This window comes from the organism of the source record quoted next, unplaced genomic scaffold, assembly GCF_019419815.1.
Source record: "Pyrus x bretschneideri cultivar Hongxiangsu unplaced genomic scaffold, Pyrus_bretschneideri_v1 Contig1, whole genome shotgun sequence".
Lineage (NCBI taxonomy): Eukaryota > Viridiplantae > Streptophyta > Magnoliopsida > Rosales > Rosaceae > Pyrus > Pyrus x bretschneideri.
In genome coordinates this window covers 7,954,979-7,973,644 of record NW_025999390.1, presented here as the reverse complement: position 1 = coordinate 7,973,644, position 18,666 = coordinate 7,954,979, and the positions used below count along the sequence as shown (strand labels likewise).

The window sequence follows — 18,666 nt, the reverse complement described above, 5'->3', positions numbered from 1 at the left end:
GCAAAAAGTCTATTTTGAGAAAGTCTTTTTAACAATTTTTCTTACATAATACATAGAAGTCTTGGTAAGAAAATAAAAAAACAAACACTTGGATCTGACAACCTATGTTCTACGTTTGTATATTTTAAGTAGACATTAATGAGAAATTGGAGTATTGATTTTTTTTTTCTAGGAAACATTAATGAGAAATTGGAGCATTTAAGTAGACATAATGAAGAATGTTATTTGATTCAAAATTAATTTACTTACAAAATAAAGAAATTTTATTTGATTCAAAATTAATTTACATATTATTTGTACATATATCTTATAATAATAAAATGTGCCAAATATATGTAATAATACATGGAAAATATATAACCTACTAAATAAAAGAATGTTATTTGATTCAACATTAATTTACCTACAAAATATATATTAGTTGCTCATCATAAATTTATATATATATATATATATTGAGCTTATGGTAGTACTATATATATATATATATATATATATATGTTGGGTAATAATATGTGACATCCCACATCGCCCAGGGGAGTGATCCTTATATGTATATACCCATCCCTACCTAGCACGAGGCCTTTTGGGAGCTCACTGGCTTCGGGTTCCATGGGAACTCCGAAGTTAAGCGAGTAGCGCATGAGAGCACTCCCAGGATGGGTGACCCATCGGGAAGTTCTCGTGTGAGTTCCCAGAAACAAAACCGTGAGGGCGTGGTTGGGGCCCAAAGCGGACAATATCGTGCTACGGTGGTGGAGCGGGCCCGGGAAGTGGTCCCACCTGGGCCGAGATATGACATTGGTATTAGAGCCTATCCCTGGCCGGAAATGTGCCGATGAGGACGTCGGGCCCCTAAGGGGGTGGATTGTGACATCCCACATCGCCCAGGGGAGTGATCCTTATATGTATATTCCCATCCCTACCTAGCACGAGGCCTTTTGGGAGCTCACTGGCTTCGGGTTCCATGGGAACTCCGAAGTTAAGCGAGTAGCGCACGAGAGCACTCCCAGGATGGGTGACCCATTGGGAAGTTCTCGTGTGAGTTCCCAGAAACAAAACCGTGAGGGCGTGGTCGGGGCCCAAAGCGGACAATATCGTGCTACGGTGGTGGAGCGGGCCCGGGAAGTGGTCCCACCTGGGCCTAGATGTGACATTTCTCAAATATTTTATGGTTGCATCTAACGTCTCGTTAGACTGCCTACGTACCCTAAATAGGGATCAAGCCATTCGTAGTTCATATAGGTACTTCAAGCATTCACAATAATTATATGAAGGTAATATACCTAATCAATTTAAAAGTGTCGATATAACTCTCAATAATATGCACAATAAAAAGGAAAAGATCCATTCACCTGGAGTCCACGCTATACTTCTCTAGCACACGCATCGAGGTGTCCTGAATGATCGGTCCCTGTGGCCAATTATCAAATCACATCTCAGAACTCTTATCCGTAGAATACGTAATTCACATAAAACACAACCTCAATGACATTGTAAAATAGTTTGATACCAATTGACCACAAGTCAACCGTCGATCAAAGATCGATGGTAGGGTTTACAACCCTGTATAACTTGACCCAGAAGATCCGTATATCAGATTTCCAATCCGTAACTCCCAACGATCCACAATATGTTTCTAGAATAACATATGTATTTACATGCATATATCTCTTTAATTTTGAGTATTCTACATTCGACTAATGATTTTAAATTTCGAGGATGAAATTTAATGTCACATCCCGGCCCGGGGGGCACCACTTCCCGGGCCCGATCCACCACCTTAGCACGATATTGTCCGCTTTGGGCCCCGACCACGCCCTCACGGTTTTGTTTTTGGGAACTCACACGAGAACTTCCCGATAGGTCACCCATCCTGGGAATGCTCTCGCGCGCTACTCGCTTAACTTCAGAGTTCCCATGGAACACGAAGCCAATGAGCTCCCAAAAGGCCTCGTGCTAGGTAGGGATGAGATATACATATAAGGATCACCCCTGGGGGATGTGGGATGTCACAATCCACCCCCCTTAGGGGCCCGACGTCCTCGTTGGCACACACGCGGCCAGGGTTAGGCTCTGATACCAAATGTCACATCCCGGCCCGGGGGGCACCACTTCCCGGGCCCGATCCACCACCGTAGCACGATATTGTCCGCTTTGGACCCCGACCACGCCCTCACGGTTTTGTTTTTGGGAACTCACACGAGAACTTCCCGATGGGTCACCCATCTTGGGAATGCTCTCGCGCGCTCCTCGCTTAACTTCGGAGTTCCCATGGAACCCGAAGCCAGTGAGCTCCCAAAAGGCCTCGTGCTAGGTAGGGATGGGATATACATATAAGGATCACCCCTGGGCGATGTGGGATGTCACATAATATGTGTAATAACTATTTGTTCATTGTAATTAAGGTGAGTAATTACATTTATTGAGTTATTTTGAATATTGTGGTACAAGTTGTAAATATCTTGTAATAATAGGTCAATTATTTTTCTACTTGGTAGGTTTTTGTCTAAAAAATAAAAGTTGCAAGAGTTTATATCTAAAGAAGTCTAAAAAAAAAAAGCCTTTCCGTTCAGCATTTCTTTTATTTGAAATTTATAACTAGGTAATAATAGTTACCAGTTGTAATAATAGGTCAATTATTTTTCTACTTAGCAGTCATTTTTATATTTGAATTTTATTTGAAAGTTTATAACTAGGTAAGTTTTTGTCCAAAAAATAAAAGTTGCAAGGATTTATATCTAAAGAACTTTAAAAAAAAATGCCTTTCCTTTTCCCTCTCTTTTTCGGCGGCCAGGGTTTTTATTGTTTTCTAGGTTTTTCGTACTCTTACAAGTCCACAGGACTGGCTGGCTGCCCACTTACCACGATTTTAATATTTCGTGGTCATCACATTTTCATATACGGCAAAAAAGTCAGATACATGCCAACATACCGAAACTACCAAAATATAACAAAATAAAAACAGTTATTATTAGCAGAAGAAAGTGACCGGAAGTTCAACTAGTAAGAAAAAATGTGCGTACATTACTTATCTTAAAGCGCCGGGCACCCACGCTTTGACTCAAATTAAAGTCATGTTTTCAAACGGTAGATTGTCCGAGGTGCATGCACGCACTCGAGTAACCATATTTTTCTACGTCTATCAATTCACCCTTTTTATCGTTCGATTCCCCTCACTTTTGGATTTAAGTCCTTTTGTTACCATATATATTATGGGTGTTTCGCAGACATATTTTTTATGCATATTATGACACAAGTTTTTGGGAAGATTACTTTGTAATTTATTTTAACAATTCAACCCTTTATCTTTTATATCTTCCCTAAAATATCATCTCTACAAAAAATCACCCACATCTAAAGTCATATGACTATTCGACAATACTTTATCATTTTTTCACAAAATTTATTCAAATTTTTTAATTTATGTTTCCTGAAGTTCTAATTTACTTTCATATTACTCTCTAACGTATTTACCCCTATAATTAATTATTTAAAGTTAAAAAACTTTATAGATTAAAAAATTGCATTAAACATTATAAAAACATTGTGTCAAAAATATGAAGTGTCAAAAAGTCTACGAAGAGTCTCACTTTTGAGAAAGTCTCTTTAACATCTTAAATTCCAGCAGCCATCCCCATAAAATATTGAAGCCAATATCCTTCTAATATTCCACAAAAAAACCCCTGTGGATCATCTTCCTTCCTTACGAGCAGCCATCCCCATAAAATATGGAAGCCACTAACATTGAAAGATTCCACAACTAACGATCTGATTGCTATATAAGGAACGGAGTAGTGGCTTTCAATTTACTGCAACCTTTGAACTCCCCCTCTCTTCCAAGGTTTAACTAATCCCAATTCCATCCGCTATATCTTTAATGGCGCCTTTGGTTAAGGATCAAGTAGAGCCTCAACATGCCAAAATCCTAGCCATTGGCACTGCAAATCCACCAAATGTCTACTACCAAGAGGACTATCCTAATTTCTTGTTTCGAGTCACCAAAAATGAGCACAGAACGGATTTAAGAGAGAAATTCGATCGCATATGTAAGTGTATAATACATGCATGATATACATGATACCACATATTTTTATATTGTAACAAAAACATATCATGGATGAAATTATCTTACAATATGTAAGGTTTTTGACCTCTCTATGGAATAACAATTGATCTTAGGTTGTATACTCTGATTCTTTCTTGTTATGAGGTTAAACTGAATAACATCCCGATACCAACGGGCGTGTTCATGTCGAAATAAATGATGTTAATTTATGTTATGAGGATACTTTCCTACTATATCATGCTGAGAGAAACTTACAAATGACATTGTATTTTGATCAAGAATCTTATTTTAGTGGTTTAAGGATATAGAACCTAACCGAACAAAAATCTTAATTTACTATTGAACAGGTGAGAAATCAAGAACAAGGAAGCGTTACTTGTACCTAACGGAAGAGATTCTAAAGGCTAACCCAAGCATATATACATATGGAGCCCCATCACTTGATGTGCGCCAAGACATGTTGAACCCTGAGGTCCCAAAGCTAGGGCAACAAGCAGCACTGAAAGCCATCAAAGAGTGGGGCCAACCTATCTCAAAGATCACCCACCTCATCTTTTGCACAGCTTCTTGCGTTGACATGCCAGGTGCCGACTTCCAATTGGTCAAGCTTCTCGGCCTTAACCCATCCGTCACCAGAACCATGATCTACGAAGCTGGCTGCTATGCCGGTGCAACTGTCCTCCGCCTGGCCAAGGACTTTGCAGAGAACAATGAGGGTGCACGCATCCTTTTGGTGTGCGCAGAGATCACAACCGTGTTTTTCCACGGACTCACTGACACCCACCTAGACATACTAGTGGGCCAAGCACTTTTTGCTGATGGAGCATCTGCTGTGATTGTTGGGGCCAATCCAGAGCCTGAAATTGAGAGTCCACTGTTTGAAATCGTGGCATGCAGACAGACGATCATACCTAATTCAGAGCATGGTGTCGTGGCCAACATTCGTGAAATGGGGTTTAATTATTATTTATCAGGAGAAGTCCCCAAATTTGTTGGTGGAAATGTTGTGGATTTTCTGACTAAAACTTTTGAAAAAGTTGACGGAAGGAAAAAGGATTGGAACTCCTTGTTTTTTAGTGTGCACCCTGGTGGGCCCGCTATTGTAGACCAGGTGGAGGAGCAATTGGGTTTGAAGGATGGGAAACTTAGGGCAACAAGGCATGTGTTGAGTGAGTATGGCAACATGGGAGCTCCATCTGTCCACTTTATTTTGGATGAGATGAGAAAGAAGTCGATTGAGGAAGGCAAAGCTACAACTGGTGAAGGTTTGGAATGGGGTGTCGTAATTGGAATTGGACCGGGACTTACAGTCGAGACAGCCGTGCTGCGTAGTGAATCTATTACATGCTAAATACTTGCATAAAATGATTCATACATTGGTTATGCATTTCACGTGATGTGAGCGAGTACTGGATAACCGGTGTATACACACCCCTGCTGCAGCTGAGTTTTCTACCTAGTCAAATAATCATTTCACGATCACAGTTTTTGTGATTATTTTTCATTTCACATACATAAGAATAAAAGTCTTTGGATCGGAGGATCCACATATGTACGGCTAGTCCATTGACTTTGGTTTTTCATTTAATTAATAAGATTGTGCACATTATATTTGGTTTGGAGTGCCTGCTAATTATGCATGCGTTATTGTAAGATTTTGAGACATTAACAAAAGAATATTAAAGTTTCGCGCGTCCAAAAAAACAAAAAAAAAAAAACAATAGAATATTAAAGCAGCTTTTTGTTGCAAGCTCTAATTAAGCTCTGGGATCATGAGAAGAATCGCAAGGGTTTGTCTTAATAATAAGCTGAGAAAACTGGACTCTGTATTAATTAATTAATTAGCTGGTCCCAAGATTATTATTGTAACAGAAAACAAAGGTTTGCGATCTGATTCTGATGCATTTGTTGACTCAATTAATTAAGGAGGGTCAAACATGGATTATATTTGGTTGGCTAAGAAGAAGAAATATTCAATATACTCAAAACTTGGATTGGTACTCAAGGTATGATTGTATAAGTAGAGGAATACTTTGAAAAAAAAAAACAAATTTTGTAGTTATTTTATGACAATAGGAAATAAGCATAATTAATCAACATGTCAGTAATAATGTAATTATAAACAACTACATCATATAATTTATAACATGTTATTTAATTAGTGGATTTCGTAGCTTTACCCTAAAGAAAACCATCTGAAAAAGGATCACATCAATCTTGCCTGAGCCTTTTGTTTTCGGGTGGTAAAAAATATACATTATTAGCAAATAACTAGGTTTGTTTTTTGTAGTTTAGGTGAAGTCTCATTCTAATATATTGGGAGGTCTCTATGTGAGGGGAAAAACTGACGCATATAATGCACAATTTTTTATTTGTGATTGGTATAAACTAAGAGATGAGAGAGAAAAAGAAAAGTAAAGGAAAAAAAAAATCATAACGCTAAACGATAATAAGAAACAACTTGCAGTTGTTAGGACTAAGACACCGAAAGTATTAGCCATATTTACTCAGTATGCTGGTTGACAAGATTTGTATCCGCATATGTTTGTGGACAAACTCAAGTCATATACCGTGGAAAGTTTGATAAGGAGTGTTGAGATTTTAAGGTATTTTTAATATTTTGCTTATTAGGGTTTGTGTGAGAGTTTACTATTTAATTAAACAGTGCTTTGTATTAGATTATTATTATCAATTAATGAAAGGGAAAAGCTAGGGAGATTAAATTTACAAATTAAATGATGTATCATTAATAGGAATAAGCACGTTTATCAACGTTTAAGCAATAAACCAATCATCTATTTTTATGTTCTTTAATTTTCAAAAAAATTTCTACAAATTTCGTATTTATAGCACTATTCTTAATAAAGTGCCTTTTCCGTTTCGTATTCAACTCTTTTCCCTTTGTTAAAAAAAAAAAAAAAAAAAAAAAAAAACTGTTTTTCCTGTCTCTTTTCGGCGGACAGGGTTTTTTGTTTTCTAGTTTTTCGTTCTCTTACAAGGGCTGGCTGACTGCCCACTTACCATGATTTTAATATTCTGTTGTCATAAATACTAATGTACACCAATGATGCAGATTGAACATTTTAAAATATGCACATTAATTTATGATACTACTTGGAACTATATGCATGCACATATAAATAGTTAAAAAAAAAAAAAAATTAAAAACTAGATTTTAATCCTTAAATAAGATGAAGTTTAGAAAAATGTCTTATATAAGATTAAAAATTGATTTTAGTTCCTAAACTCTATTTAATGTAAGCATATGTATTCAATTTCTCTCTTTTTTTATTTATATTTTATGGTGTTCATAAATTAAATTTTATGAAAATATTATAAATTTTAATCTCATTATGGTAAGTATCTTATATAAGAAAATATTTTCGTAGAGATTTTTTGGTACATTTATGTTTTTGCGTATTTTCTTATGTGCCACTAATTTATTACAACATATCTAGGTACGAACATTTCGGTACACTAGATTAGTATAATATGTTTAGGTATGGACATTTCGGTACACTAGTTTAGTATAATATATTTAGGTACCGACATTTCAGTACACTATTTTAACATCATATATTTAGGTACGGAATTTTCGATACACTTATGATTTTACATATTTTCTTATGTGCCACTAATTCACTATAATATATTTAGGTATGGATATTTCGGTACACTAATTTAGTCAAATATATTATGATATGGACATTTAGGTACACTAATTAGAAGAAGTTAAATAAAATTAATGAATTAAAATGTGTATAATAATAAATTTAAAATTCAGATACATGCATGTTTGATCAAGAAATCACGTTAGTTGTACAAATTAAACCAGTGGTGCTAACAGACTGAAACTACACAAATACAACAAACTATATATACGAATAAGTTAAAATGAGTAAACTACAAAAATTATTATTGTAAAGAGCGATTTTAATTTTGTTAATGAGTAAGCTACAAATTTTTGGTTCATACCTACGACTTTTGTTCTTTTTTTTTATTTTGAAAAAGTATGTTTACTACTACGCCTACATTCTAGCGCGCGCACATTTTTTCTTACAAGTTGAAACTTCCTGTCACTTTCTTCAGCTCCAATTTTCAAACATGGCATAGTTTTAGAGGTTATTCAAGGGGAGAAACAGAGTGGGTTACACAGTTAAAATACGATTAGCAGTTTTTTCGAATATCGAAATTCGGGATGGATGAGATCATTAAGGGAATATTATGGTTTTACAGGAACTCGGGAAGCTGTATACATTGCCTAATCCACGTTGTTCATCTAATGGGAAGGATACAGAGTGTCTCGATAGGTTAATTAATGAAGAGGAATAGGTTTTGGCATGAAATAATGGAATATATTCATATTCACGTTATCCTGGTTGTTACTTATTTGAAATAAAAAATTATGAGATCGAAATTGTCATTGCATATTATCGTATATAAGTTACTCAATAATAACTTTTAATGTGGATGTATCTAACAATATATATCTGAGGTGCTAATAAAGAAACCCTCTTTTGAAATTTACAGTAGATTGAAAGATTTCTTCTTCGTACGTAGCCACTAAAACAAAACACATGAAAAATTTAAAAGAGAAGTTCAAACACAATCTAAGTGGAATTCTACAATAATGCGTATGTAATGATGTATGTATATATATACACATAGAGAGAGAACTCAATTTAAACACTATTTTTGGCCTCTCAATATTCTTATTTATTTTTTGCTATTAAATTGAATAAGTTAAACAAAAAAAACAAATAAGGTTAATAAATTGTGCGTATGAAGAGAAAAATGGTGTGTGTTTATTATTTTCTAATGCTTGCATTAAATTACCATATATCCATATCATGGATGAAATAAATTGAATGCATCTAAATCTCAAAGTAAAACCTCACATTTTGGATTATGTTTTCGCAATATATACGGAGAGATTTTACCCACCTCCAGGAAACTATAGTTTTACTTAAAGTAATTAAGATTTTGGCCCTCTACATACATTATCAACTAGTTTTGAGTTGTGCCTGTTATATAATGCTCTATTGATTTAAGTCTTATTCTTCAACTCACTGTGTCTCGATGTTAAATTTCCTCTCACATTAGTATAGATGAATAGAGAATATCTCTTGTTATAAAAATAAAATAAAAGTGATCTTAAATTACATATTTTAATTTCATCATTTTACTGAAGTCAAGTGGATTATTTTGACCAAAAATCCATGCGTATCCAATACATCTGTAATCGCGGCATGTTTGACTCAAGAGTCGAGGCTTTTTTTTTTTTTTTTGGCTCGGGAACGTCGACCGGACCTGTTTTCTACGAGGGATATTTGAACCAATTTCCCTTTTTAACTTTTTCACGTGTTTTGGACCTGTAATCAACACGTATATCAACATAATAGACAACTTGACATGAATCGGATTCATTGAGATTTCGGTTGGTGGTGCACTGGTCATGGAGAAGGAACTTGCGAGGCAATGTCCTGTTTTTGTTTTGTAGGATCAAATATCAACCGTATTATCAAAAATAAAACAAAAGTATGATGTTTTGGACTAATCAGAGGGCAAGGGCTGCACGGCTCCCGGGTGGCCGAGAGTAAGCCACCGTCACTTGTCCCAGCAGTACATTCAACTATCGGCCATAATATTATATAATTAAAACAAAAGTATGATGTTTTGGAGTAAGCAGAGAGTAAGGGCAGGCAGGTCTGCTGGTGGCCGAGAGTAAGCCACCGTTACTTGTCCCGGTAGGACATTTTTCTAGCTTATAATAACTTGAAGAATTAATGAAGGAATTTGTTTCCAATTCTTTTGGTCAAATGTACATGAAAAGTCTTTCTTCTTGAAAACGTGCATTTTTTAATTATAAAATATTGAATTATTTATCATAATACAATGGATGAGCAAAAAAAAAAACACAATCCAAAAACTCAATGTAAATATAACCATCAAAAGGTCCATCTGTGCAGTTCTGCTTAAAAATATCACAAGGAATGAAAGAAAAAAGAAAGAATAAAAGAAAGTGGTAGGCCTTGATGAAAGACAGGACAAAATTTTGAGATTGAAACCGTAACATCATGATAAGAGATATTTAGTGCCAGCACTTTTAAACCTACCATAACACATGGTCGCTAATTCCAAAGGGTATCTAAAGTGTCCAATATATATGATATTATTTACACTAAAGGATAGGAGAGAGGACTAAGTCGTACAATTGACAGATCATAATAGTTTGGTTCGATTTTTCGTTTTCACTTACTATACCGTTATACTAAGTGGTGATATAATAAAAGCAATAACTATGTTAATTCTAACTCATTTTTCTAACCACCTTAACTTCACCACTCAAGGTGACCTTGAGAAGGTTTGCAAGTACGGCTATTCGTGTATGTACACCTCCAGAAAATGAGCTAAAATACATGACAAAAGAGGTCCGTCTTCAATGTTATGCATCTTAGTATTACGAGTATTTTAGCTGTTAAATTTGATTTTGATAATTGTTAGATTTTTTTTTTAAGCCCATCCATTTAGTTTACGTATCACTAATTATGCATACCATTGAGAAATAATTGTGACAAAAGAGAAAATAATACATCAAGAAGTTGATTCCAGAACTGTTGTAGCTAGGTTTTTTTTTTCCCTAACTTATTTTGTAACCTTTTGGGGTGAGGTGAGGTGCGTGCTATGTCCCGAGTAAATAAAGCAAGCTGAGATACAAAAAGTAACTTGTTATGTAAGCAGATTGGGGTAGAACTAGATCCTCCATGTATATAACAGAACAGAGAATGTTTTCTGTCTTCCCCAGGCCAAGAGATGTTAGAGGAAGCCTAATGTGGACGGACAATTTGTTACTGTTTGTGGCCAAAAATTTCAACTTCTACTTCCAACATAGTATGTTAATAAAAACTTTAAATAATATATTAACATTTGCTGGTACGTAAGATGGCTTCCACGTATATTGTCATATATATTTTATGTACTTTATATATTGAGTTGAAACTTTCTTTTGGACGAAATTGGGTAGTGGAAACTGTAAACGTACGTTGGGGTCGAAAGAGAAAATATCTGAACCTTGAAGATTCAAAATTTGGAGTGCCTGCTGCTCACCGGAAGCCTCTTTGCTGACTTTTTCAATCTGGTTAAGAGCCGACTCTCCATTAGAAATGACGAGTTGAATATTATGTGTGCATTAAGATATATCCTAACATTGAAGATTCCACAAGTTAGTAGGATCTCTGATTGCTATATAAGGAATGGGGCAGTGCCATTCATTTTATCGCAACCTTTCAACTCCCCTTCTCTTTCAAGTTTCAACAAATCCCTACTCTATATCTGCTCTTTAACTTGCTTAATGGCGCCTTTGGTTAAGAATCATGTAGAGCCTCCACATGCCAAAATCCTAGCCATTGGCACTGCAAATCCACCCAACGTCTACTACCAAAAAGACTATCCTGATTTCTTATTTCGAGTCACCAAAAATGAGCACAGAACAGATTTAAGAGAGAAGTTCGATCGCATTTGTAAGTATAATTTTTACAAGCACTACTCGTGTACATTTATACTGCACATGCATGAGATTACCTTATATTTATATGTAGGAAGAAAACATATCATGCAAGAAATTATAGGAAAGATTTTTGACCTTTCAATGAATTGACTTTGACCTTGAGTTGCAAACTCTAACTGTACCAAATTATGAGGTAAAATGAATCACATCCCAAACTCAACGTGCCACACGACATGTTCATTTCAAAAGATACATTGTTATTAACAGAAGAAAATAATCACTTTAGACATGTTACACTAATTAAATTATGGCATCTTGATCCAATAGTACATTGTTATGTGTAAATTTTTCTTCAAATTACATTGTATTAGTTGATGCACAAGTTATAAAACATGTCCTAACTTAATTACTAATTAACAGGTGAGAAATCAAGAACAAGAAAGCGTTACTTGTATCTAACAGAAGAGATTCTAAATGCTAACCCAAGCATATATACCTATGGAGCCCCATCACTCGATGTGCGCCAAGACATGTTGAACCCTGAGGTCCCAAAGCTAGGGCAACAAGCAGCTCTGAAAGCCATCAAAGAGTGGGGCCAGCCCATCTCAAAGATCACCCACCTCATCTTTTGCACAGCTTCTTGCGTTGACATGCCAGGTGCCGACTTCCAATTGGTCAAGCTCCTCGGCCTTAACCCATCTATCACCAGAACCATGATCTACGAAGCTGGTTGCTATGCTGGTGCGACTGTCCTCCGCCTGGCCAAGGACTTCGCAGAAAACAACGAGGGTGCACGCGTCCTTGTGGTGTGCGCTGAGATCACAACCGTGTTTTTCCACGGACTCACTGACACCCACCTTGACATACTGGTGGGCCAGGCTCTTTTTGCTGACGGAGCATCTGCTGTGATAGTTGGGGCTAATCCAAAGCCTAAAATTGAGAGGCCGCTGTTTGAAATTGTGGCATGCAGGCAGACGATCATACCTAACTCAGAGCATGGCGTGGTGGCCAACATTCGTGAAATGGGGTTTAATTATTATTTATCGGGAGACGTTCCCAAATTTGTTGGTGGAAGTGTTGTGGATTTTCTAACTAAAACTTTTGAAAAGGTTGACGGAAAGAATAAGGACTGGAATTCCTTGTTTTTCAGTGTGCACCCTGGTGGGCCCGCCATTGTAGACCAGGTGGAGGAGCAATTGGGTTTGAAGGAAGGGAAGCTTAGGGCTACAAGGCATGTGTTGAGTGAGTATGGCAACATGGGAGCTCCATCGGTGCACTTTATTTTGGATGAGATGAGAAATAAGTCGATTGGGGAAGGCAAAGCCACAACTGGTGAAGGTTTAGAATGGGGTGTCGTGATTGGAATCGGACCAGGACTCACTGTTGAGACAGCCGTGCTGCGTAGTGAATCTATTACATGCTAAATACTTGCAGGGAAAGGTGTATGAATACACTGTGTATGCGAGACAGTATAAATTGGAGGGCTTTGTTTGTTCCTCTTTTTTCTATGTAGTCTGTTGCTTTGTCTTTTCCTGTCTATGTTTATGTCTGTTCAAAAAAAAAAAAAAATGTCTGTTTCTTCGCTGGGCGTTTTGTCCCTCATAATCCAAAGTGTACTATTAACCCCAAATAATAAGAGATGGTTTTTTTGTTTTACGGATCATCCTCCAGAGAACCTCATTTCTCATATAGACTTTGGTTTTTTTTTTTTTTTTTTCCAAGTCTCTAAAAAAATTGATCTTTCATGTAAATAATAAAAGATGGTTTTGTCATTACTGAGTTTCATGCGAAATATTCATACATCATTGTAAGGGCAATGTTTCAACCAACAGTTTGTCTTATTAAGGTCTTCCACACTAGTTTATAAAAATTAAACAACCTGAGTTTAATACTTATAACACTATTGTTATACGTGTGAGTTTAATAGCTGTGAGAATCCAAAACCGTTGAGTCCATGACTAGATTTTTTAGATATAAGTATGTATTCCAATCAGTCTTACTTCAACCCTAAAAAATTATGGTCTCACAAAACACTTTTTGAATTTATTCCGACATTAGTTACAATTACAAAGCCACTATACATGTTACAAGCAGATAAAAAAGCTTTACATTTTAATTTCCATATCAACATAAATGCTATAATGATATAATTTAGTGTAATTTAGGGATCAACTCAAAAAATATTAAATATGAAACACAATCTCAATTAGGTAATTTGCTTAGGTAGAGCCTAGTCATAAGGCATTCGCAAGAAAAATATGTTATGATGTAAAGAAAATTAAGGTTTTTATTTATTATTTTTTTTGAATGAACGATATTATCTACACTAAGAACATCTCCAAACCTTGAGTTAAAATTTAAAAATTTTAACCCAAAAAATTTAGGTTTTAACCCAGATACTATTTTTCTCCTCCAACCCTTCTAGGTTAAATTTTCAGCCCGAGATTATTAAAAAATAAAGGGTAAAGTACAAAAAACTACCTCAACTATTGGTATCACAACACTTTCATACCTCATCTTATGAATTTGTGACAATGTCAGACCTCCGTCAGTTTTTCTGTTAATTTTTCTATTAAGTACTGACGTGGCTTGATTCGGAGCCCACTTTCTATTAAAAAATTATTAAAAACTAAAAAAAATATTTAATATTTTTAAATATTAAAATAATAAAAAAAAGTAAAAAAAAAAAAATCTTAGTCATCCCTTCCCCCCGCCCTCTTTCTCTTCCCCATCTTCATCTTCTTCCTGCTTAATCTTTAACACAAATAATAATAATAATAATAATAATAATAATAATAATAAATAATAATAATAATGAAGCCCAACCCCACCCGTCCCCCCCCCCTAAAGGAGAAGGAGGAAGAAGAAGAGGAGGAAAAAAAAAATGGAAACTGCAACCCAGAAGAAAAAAGAAAAAAAAAACCCAGAAGAAGAAGAAGAAGAAGAAGAAAAAGAAGGAGAATGAGGAAGAGGAAGAAGAAAACCCAAACTACAACCCAGAAGAAGGAAGAAGGAAGAAGAAGAAGAAAAATTAAAACACCCCCTTCTGCAGAAGAAGAAGAAGAAGAAGAAGAAGAAGAAGAAGAAGGAGAAAAGTTCAAAAAAAAAAAAAAAAAAAAAAAAAACCCAACCCAACCCAATTCATCCCCCCCCAACCCATCGCGCACTCATCTCTCCTCCCCCATCTTCATCTTCTTCCCCTTTTCCCTCTACCTGCAACTCAGAAACAAAAAAATAAATGAAATTTCGAACCCAGTTTCGGCCGAAGAAGAAGAACCCTCTTTGTCTCCTCCCCATCTTCATCTTCGTCCCTTTTTCCCTCTACCTGCAACCCAGAAACAAAAAACAAAAAGAAAAAAAATTCATACCCAGTTTCGGCCCAAGAAGAAGAAGAAGAAGAAGAAGAAGAAGAAGAAGAAGAAGAAGAAGAAGAAGAGAGAAGAATAACGAAAAAAAAAAAAGAAAAAAAAAGTGACAAATCCAGTTTCGACCCAGGAAAAGAAGAAGATGATGAAGAAGAAGAAGGAGGAGAGAGAAGAACAAAAATATTGAAATTGGTGCGGGTGAAGGAAAGGGGATGTTGCACCCTTAGGAATTTTTTTTTTGTTTTTTTATTCTTAATTTTTTTAATATTTAATTATTAAAAATATATTTAATTATTTTTTAATCCAGCTGGATTAGTGAGCGGTCCCCGTCTTTTGCCACATCAGCACTTAACAGAAATTTTGACAGAGGTATGACATTGTCATAAATTCGTAAGATGCGGTATGACATTGTCAATTTTAAAAGACGAGGTATGAAACTGTCGTGACCCTAATAGTTGAGGTAGTTTTTTGTACTTTACCCAAAATAAATTTATGATAGTTTTTTTTTTTCTTAAAGTAACTTTTTTTTTTTGAAAAAAAAAAATTATGTAGACTATCCTAATTTAAGTTTATGAACATTTTAACCTAAAAATATTTAGATTCCGATAAATATTAAAAAAATAATTAAACCGACATCATGAAACTCGTGGAAACACTATGAAAAAATATGAAACACAAAAGATTTTTTTTAATTACTTTAGCCGTTGGATTTAAATTTGGACGTTAGATCTTTTTTTTTTTTTTTGCCATTAGATTTGATCATATTAGATTTTAGTCGTTGGATTTAATGAATTAATTAATATAAAACTAAAAAAAGATAGACATATATGGTGGGCCAGCCCTACTAACCTGGGGGGAATCTAGGGCTAAACTTGCCCCAGAAGTAAGTTTTGGGTTAAAACTCATATTTTGTCCCAATGGTTGGAGCAAGTTGAAGTAAGTTTGAAACCTAAAATTGGTTAGGTCTAAAGGGGACAGGGTGGACTTAGCCTAACAATAAGCTAACAATGATGTAGTTCAAACTCGCCTTTGGCTAGAATTGAACCTAAGACCTCTCACTTACAAATGAAGAGGAATACCACTAGACAGTAGGTGAATTTGAACTACATTATTGCTAGCCCATTGTGAGGCTTAGCTCACTCCCTCTTAGTATAGATAATATCGTTACAAATAATAATAAATAAACCCTAATGGAGAATATTTTTGCAAAAAAACTTGATAAAAAAAAAGTGGTATAATAGGGTGAAATTACTGTTCACTATTAATTAATTTGGGAATGTTTTTGCTCCCCACTCTTAAGTGATGGTAATGTTTATTGTTTTATGAATTTAAATTTCGAGATCTGTTGCCACTTAGTACTATAGTCTGGTAGTATCACTACTAAGATTTGCGTGACGAACCAAAGTTGATCGCGCAAAGTGTATTTCTGTCGCACAAACTTCAGCGAGACAGAAACGTCGTCACGCAGAATCCTTCGCGCAAAGATCGTGAAAAACATCATTGGTTGTAGGAACACCGCACGACGATTTACCCTTCGCTGCACAAAATTTTTAGAAACGAATGTTTTCGTCGCATAAAATACCAGGAAACATACGTGGGATGAATATTATTCGTCTATCTAAACTTTGCGTGACGACAATTTATTACTGCACAACCAAACCTAGTTTGTCATTTGAGTTTTGCAAGACGAAGGCTTTCGTCGTGCAAAAATATTTTTTTTAAAATTTAATTTTACGTTCTATTTTTTTTATTTTATAATAAAAATAAATTGCATTTTTTTTTTGGTAATAAAATTAAATTTTAAGTAAAAATGTAATGAAGAGAAAATTCATATATTTAAATCAATACAAATGTATGTACTATATACAAGAAAAATGTTTAAAAAGTAAGGAAGTAAAAAACTAAGAAAATAATGCAATGTAATCTATGTGGTTGTCTTGCAGAGGCAACTGGAAGGTCTTGAGGTTGTCAACGGGCTCAGACGTCGAAGGGGCAGAAGTGTGACCATGCTCTAGTTGGAAGGGCTCAAAGGTTGACGGGTGACGAAGATCCAGGAGACAAATGCTGGACTGAATGAGGGCCTATATAATCTTTTACATCTGGCTCCTATACGAGGCGAGCTCAGTCCTAAGGTCTGCCACCTTTGCTGTCAAAGCTGTCACTCGAATGTTTGACTGCGATGATAAAGGGACTCTAAGTTCTCGCTGCCGGGCATTCCTCATCCCCCTACAATATGTCCCCGGCCTATGCTCGAGAGCCTAATCCAAAATCTCCGCAAGGATCTAAAATCCCACATCCTCTGGGGGATCCACAAACTTGAGTAAAGTCTTGAGAGGAAGCTGGTAAGCGGACTCCTAAAGAACCAATTGCCTCTTCTCCATCATCGTCACCTATGTAATATAACATCAAATATTAATTATAACACTCATATAATAACCATGAAACTTGAATGCGTAAGATAATAATTAAAATTGAAGAATACTTACATGAAGGGACTCGGCTAACTTATTCCCAGGTCGAACATAAACGTCACTAAAGACATCAATCTTTGGGAATTTTGAACCCCCCCCCCCCTAAATAGAACAAGAGAAGAAAAATGTTAGTATGAAAAAAAAAATATTAATGACATATTAAAAATTGAATATGAAAAACTTTATTATTACCCGCCACCGCACCTCCATCCTATAAGAGAAGGGCCTCGAACTGGAAAGGTGGAGAAGAGTCTTCTTGTCCCTATTGCTCTTGTTAGCTTTCGCCTTCTTCTATTATACAAAAAATAAATGTATTAGTTCAAATTTAAATATTAGTAAGAAACGTATAATAATTTTAAACTTAATATAAAAAAATACCACATAGTCGGGCTCCTGAAAATGACTGCAGAGCCACGCCCAATTATCCTCCCGACCCTCAAACTCCTTCGGGCAACCCTTTTCAAGAGCGACCTAGGGATCATCAAATGTCTCAAAATATTGGTGCATGTTGCTCTTCCATTGCTTGTACCGTTCAAAGAAGAGTATGTTGACATACGCCAACATATCGTCGTTGATGTCCTCGAAATTATAGGTCATCTGCAATGTAACAAATTAATTACATACGTTAAGTAATATAAATATATAAAATTCAAAGGAAAAACAATTACAAGGTAAGATACTTACCGACAACTGTGCGTGCACCTTGTTCCTCACCTCGCCTGGCATCACCTTCCAAGACTTCCATTGCATAGGGCAATAGGTCCGAACGACATGACCAATGTCGTGGGCCAATGCGCTATGTTGCTCTGCCGTTGGTGCAGCCCAATGCCGCTCGTTGTATCCGATAGTGATACGTATGTTGGTCACCTGGGTGATTTTCACCATCTTCAACTGGCAACAAGGTCCCCAGGTGTTTTTCTTGGCTGCAAAGAAATATAAAATTAACGTTGACCCTAAACTAATAAGAAATCGTACTAAAATTTCGGCATAACCTCCCTATAATTAAAACATTTTCCAAAAACCTGAAAATAACATAAACAATATTTGTATCCAACAGAATGATCACAACAGTTTAATAATAGGTTCAGAACGATGACAACAATAAACAATATATATATATATATATATATATATAATAACTGTTTAATCCTTAAATGGAGAGAGTATTAGATGATGAAATTGAGAGAAAATGGAAATGACGGATGCCGGATTGAGCAAAATTGGAGGGATGAGTGCAGAGGCACAATTTGCAAT

At 35.6% G+C, this 18,666-nt stretch overlaps 2 protein-coding genes across 2 annotated transcripts; both read left to right on the top strand.

Annotated features, from left to right (window-relative positions):
* Positions 1-3,802: 3,802 nt before the first annotated feature.
* On the top strand, positions 3,803-5,682 carry LOC103946761 (4-hydroxycoumarin synthase 1). The gene is made up of 2 exons (XM_048583237.1): positions 3,803-4,049; positions 4,417-5,682. The coding sequence occupies exons 1-2, from the start codon at positions 3,881-3,883 to the stop codon at positions 5,418-5,420; spliced, it is 1,173 nt and encodes a 390-aa protein (XP_048439194.1). The 5' UTR covers positions 3,803-3,880; the 3' UTR covers positions 5,421-5,682.
* A 5,655-nt stretch (positions 5,683-11,337) lies between these two features.
* Positions 11,338-13,232, top strand: LOC103946757 (3,5-dihydroxybiphenyl synthase). Its single transcript, XM_009357545.3, has 2 exons — positions 11,338-11,589; positions 11,997-13,232. Exons 1-2 carry the CDS (start codon positions 11,421-11,423, stop codon positions 12,998-13,000), a joined length of 1,173 nt encoding a protein of 390 aa, XP_009355820.2. The 5' UTR covers positions 11,338-11,420; the 3' UTR covers positions 13,001-13,232.
* Positions 13,233-18,666: the final 5,434 nt, after the last annotated feature.

Excerpts from the sequence above, each read along its gene's own strand:
- LOC103946761 (XM_048583237.1), top strand. The coding sequence starts at position 3,881 with ATGGCGCCTTTGGTTAAGGATCAAGTAGAGCCTCAACATGCCAAAATC. Across the intron at positions 4,050-4,416 it reads AGAGAAATTCGATCGCATAT|GTGAGAAATCAAGAACAAGG; the intron begins GTAAGTGTATAA and ends ACTATTGAACAG.
- LOC103946757 (XM_009357545.3), top strand. The coding sequence starts at position 11,421 with ATGGCGCCTTTGGTTAAGAATCATGTAGAGCCTCCACATGCCAAAATC. Across the intron at positions 11,590-11,996 it reads AGAGAAGTTCGATCGCATTT|GTGAGAAATCAAGAACAAGA; the intron begins GTAAGTATAATT and ends ACTAATTAACAG.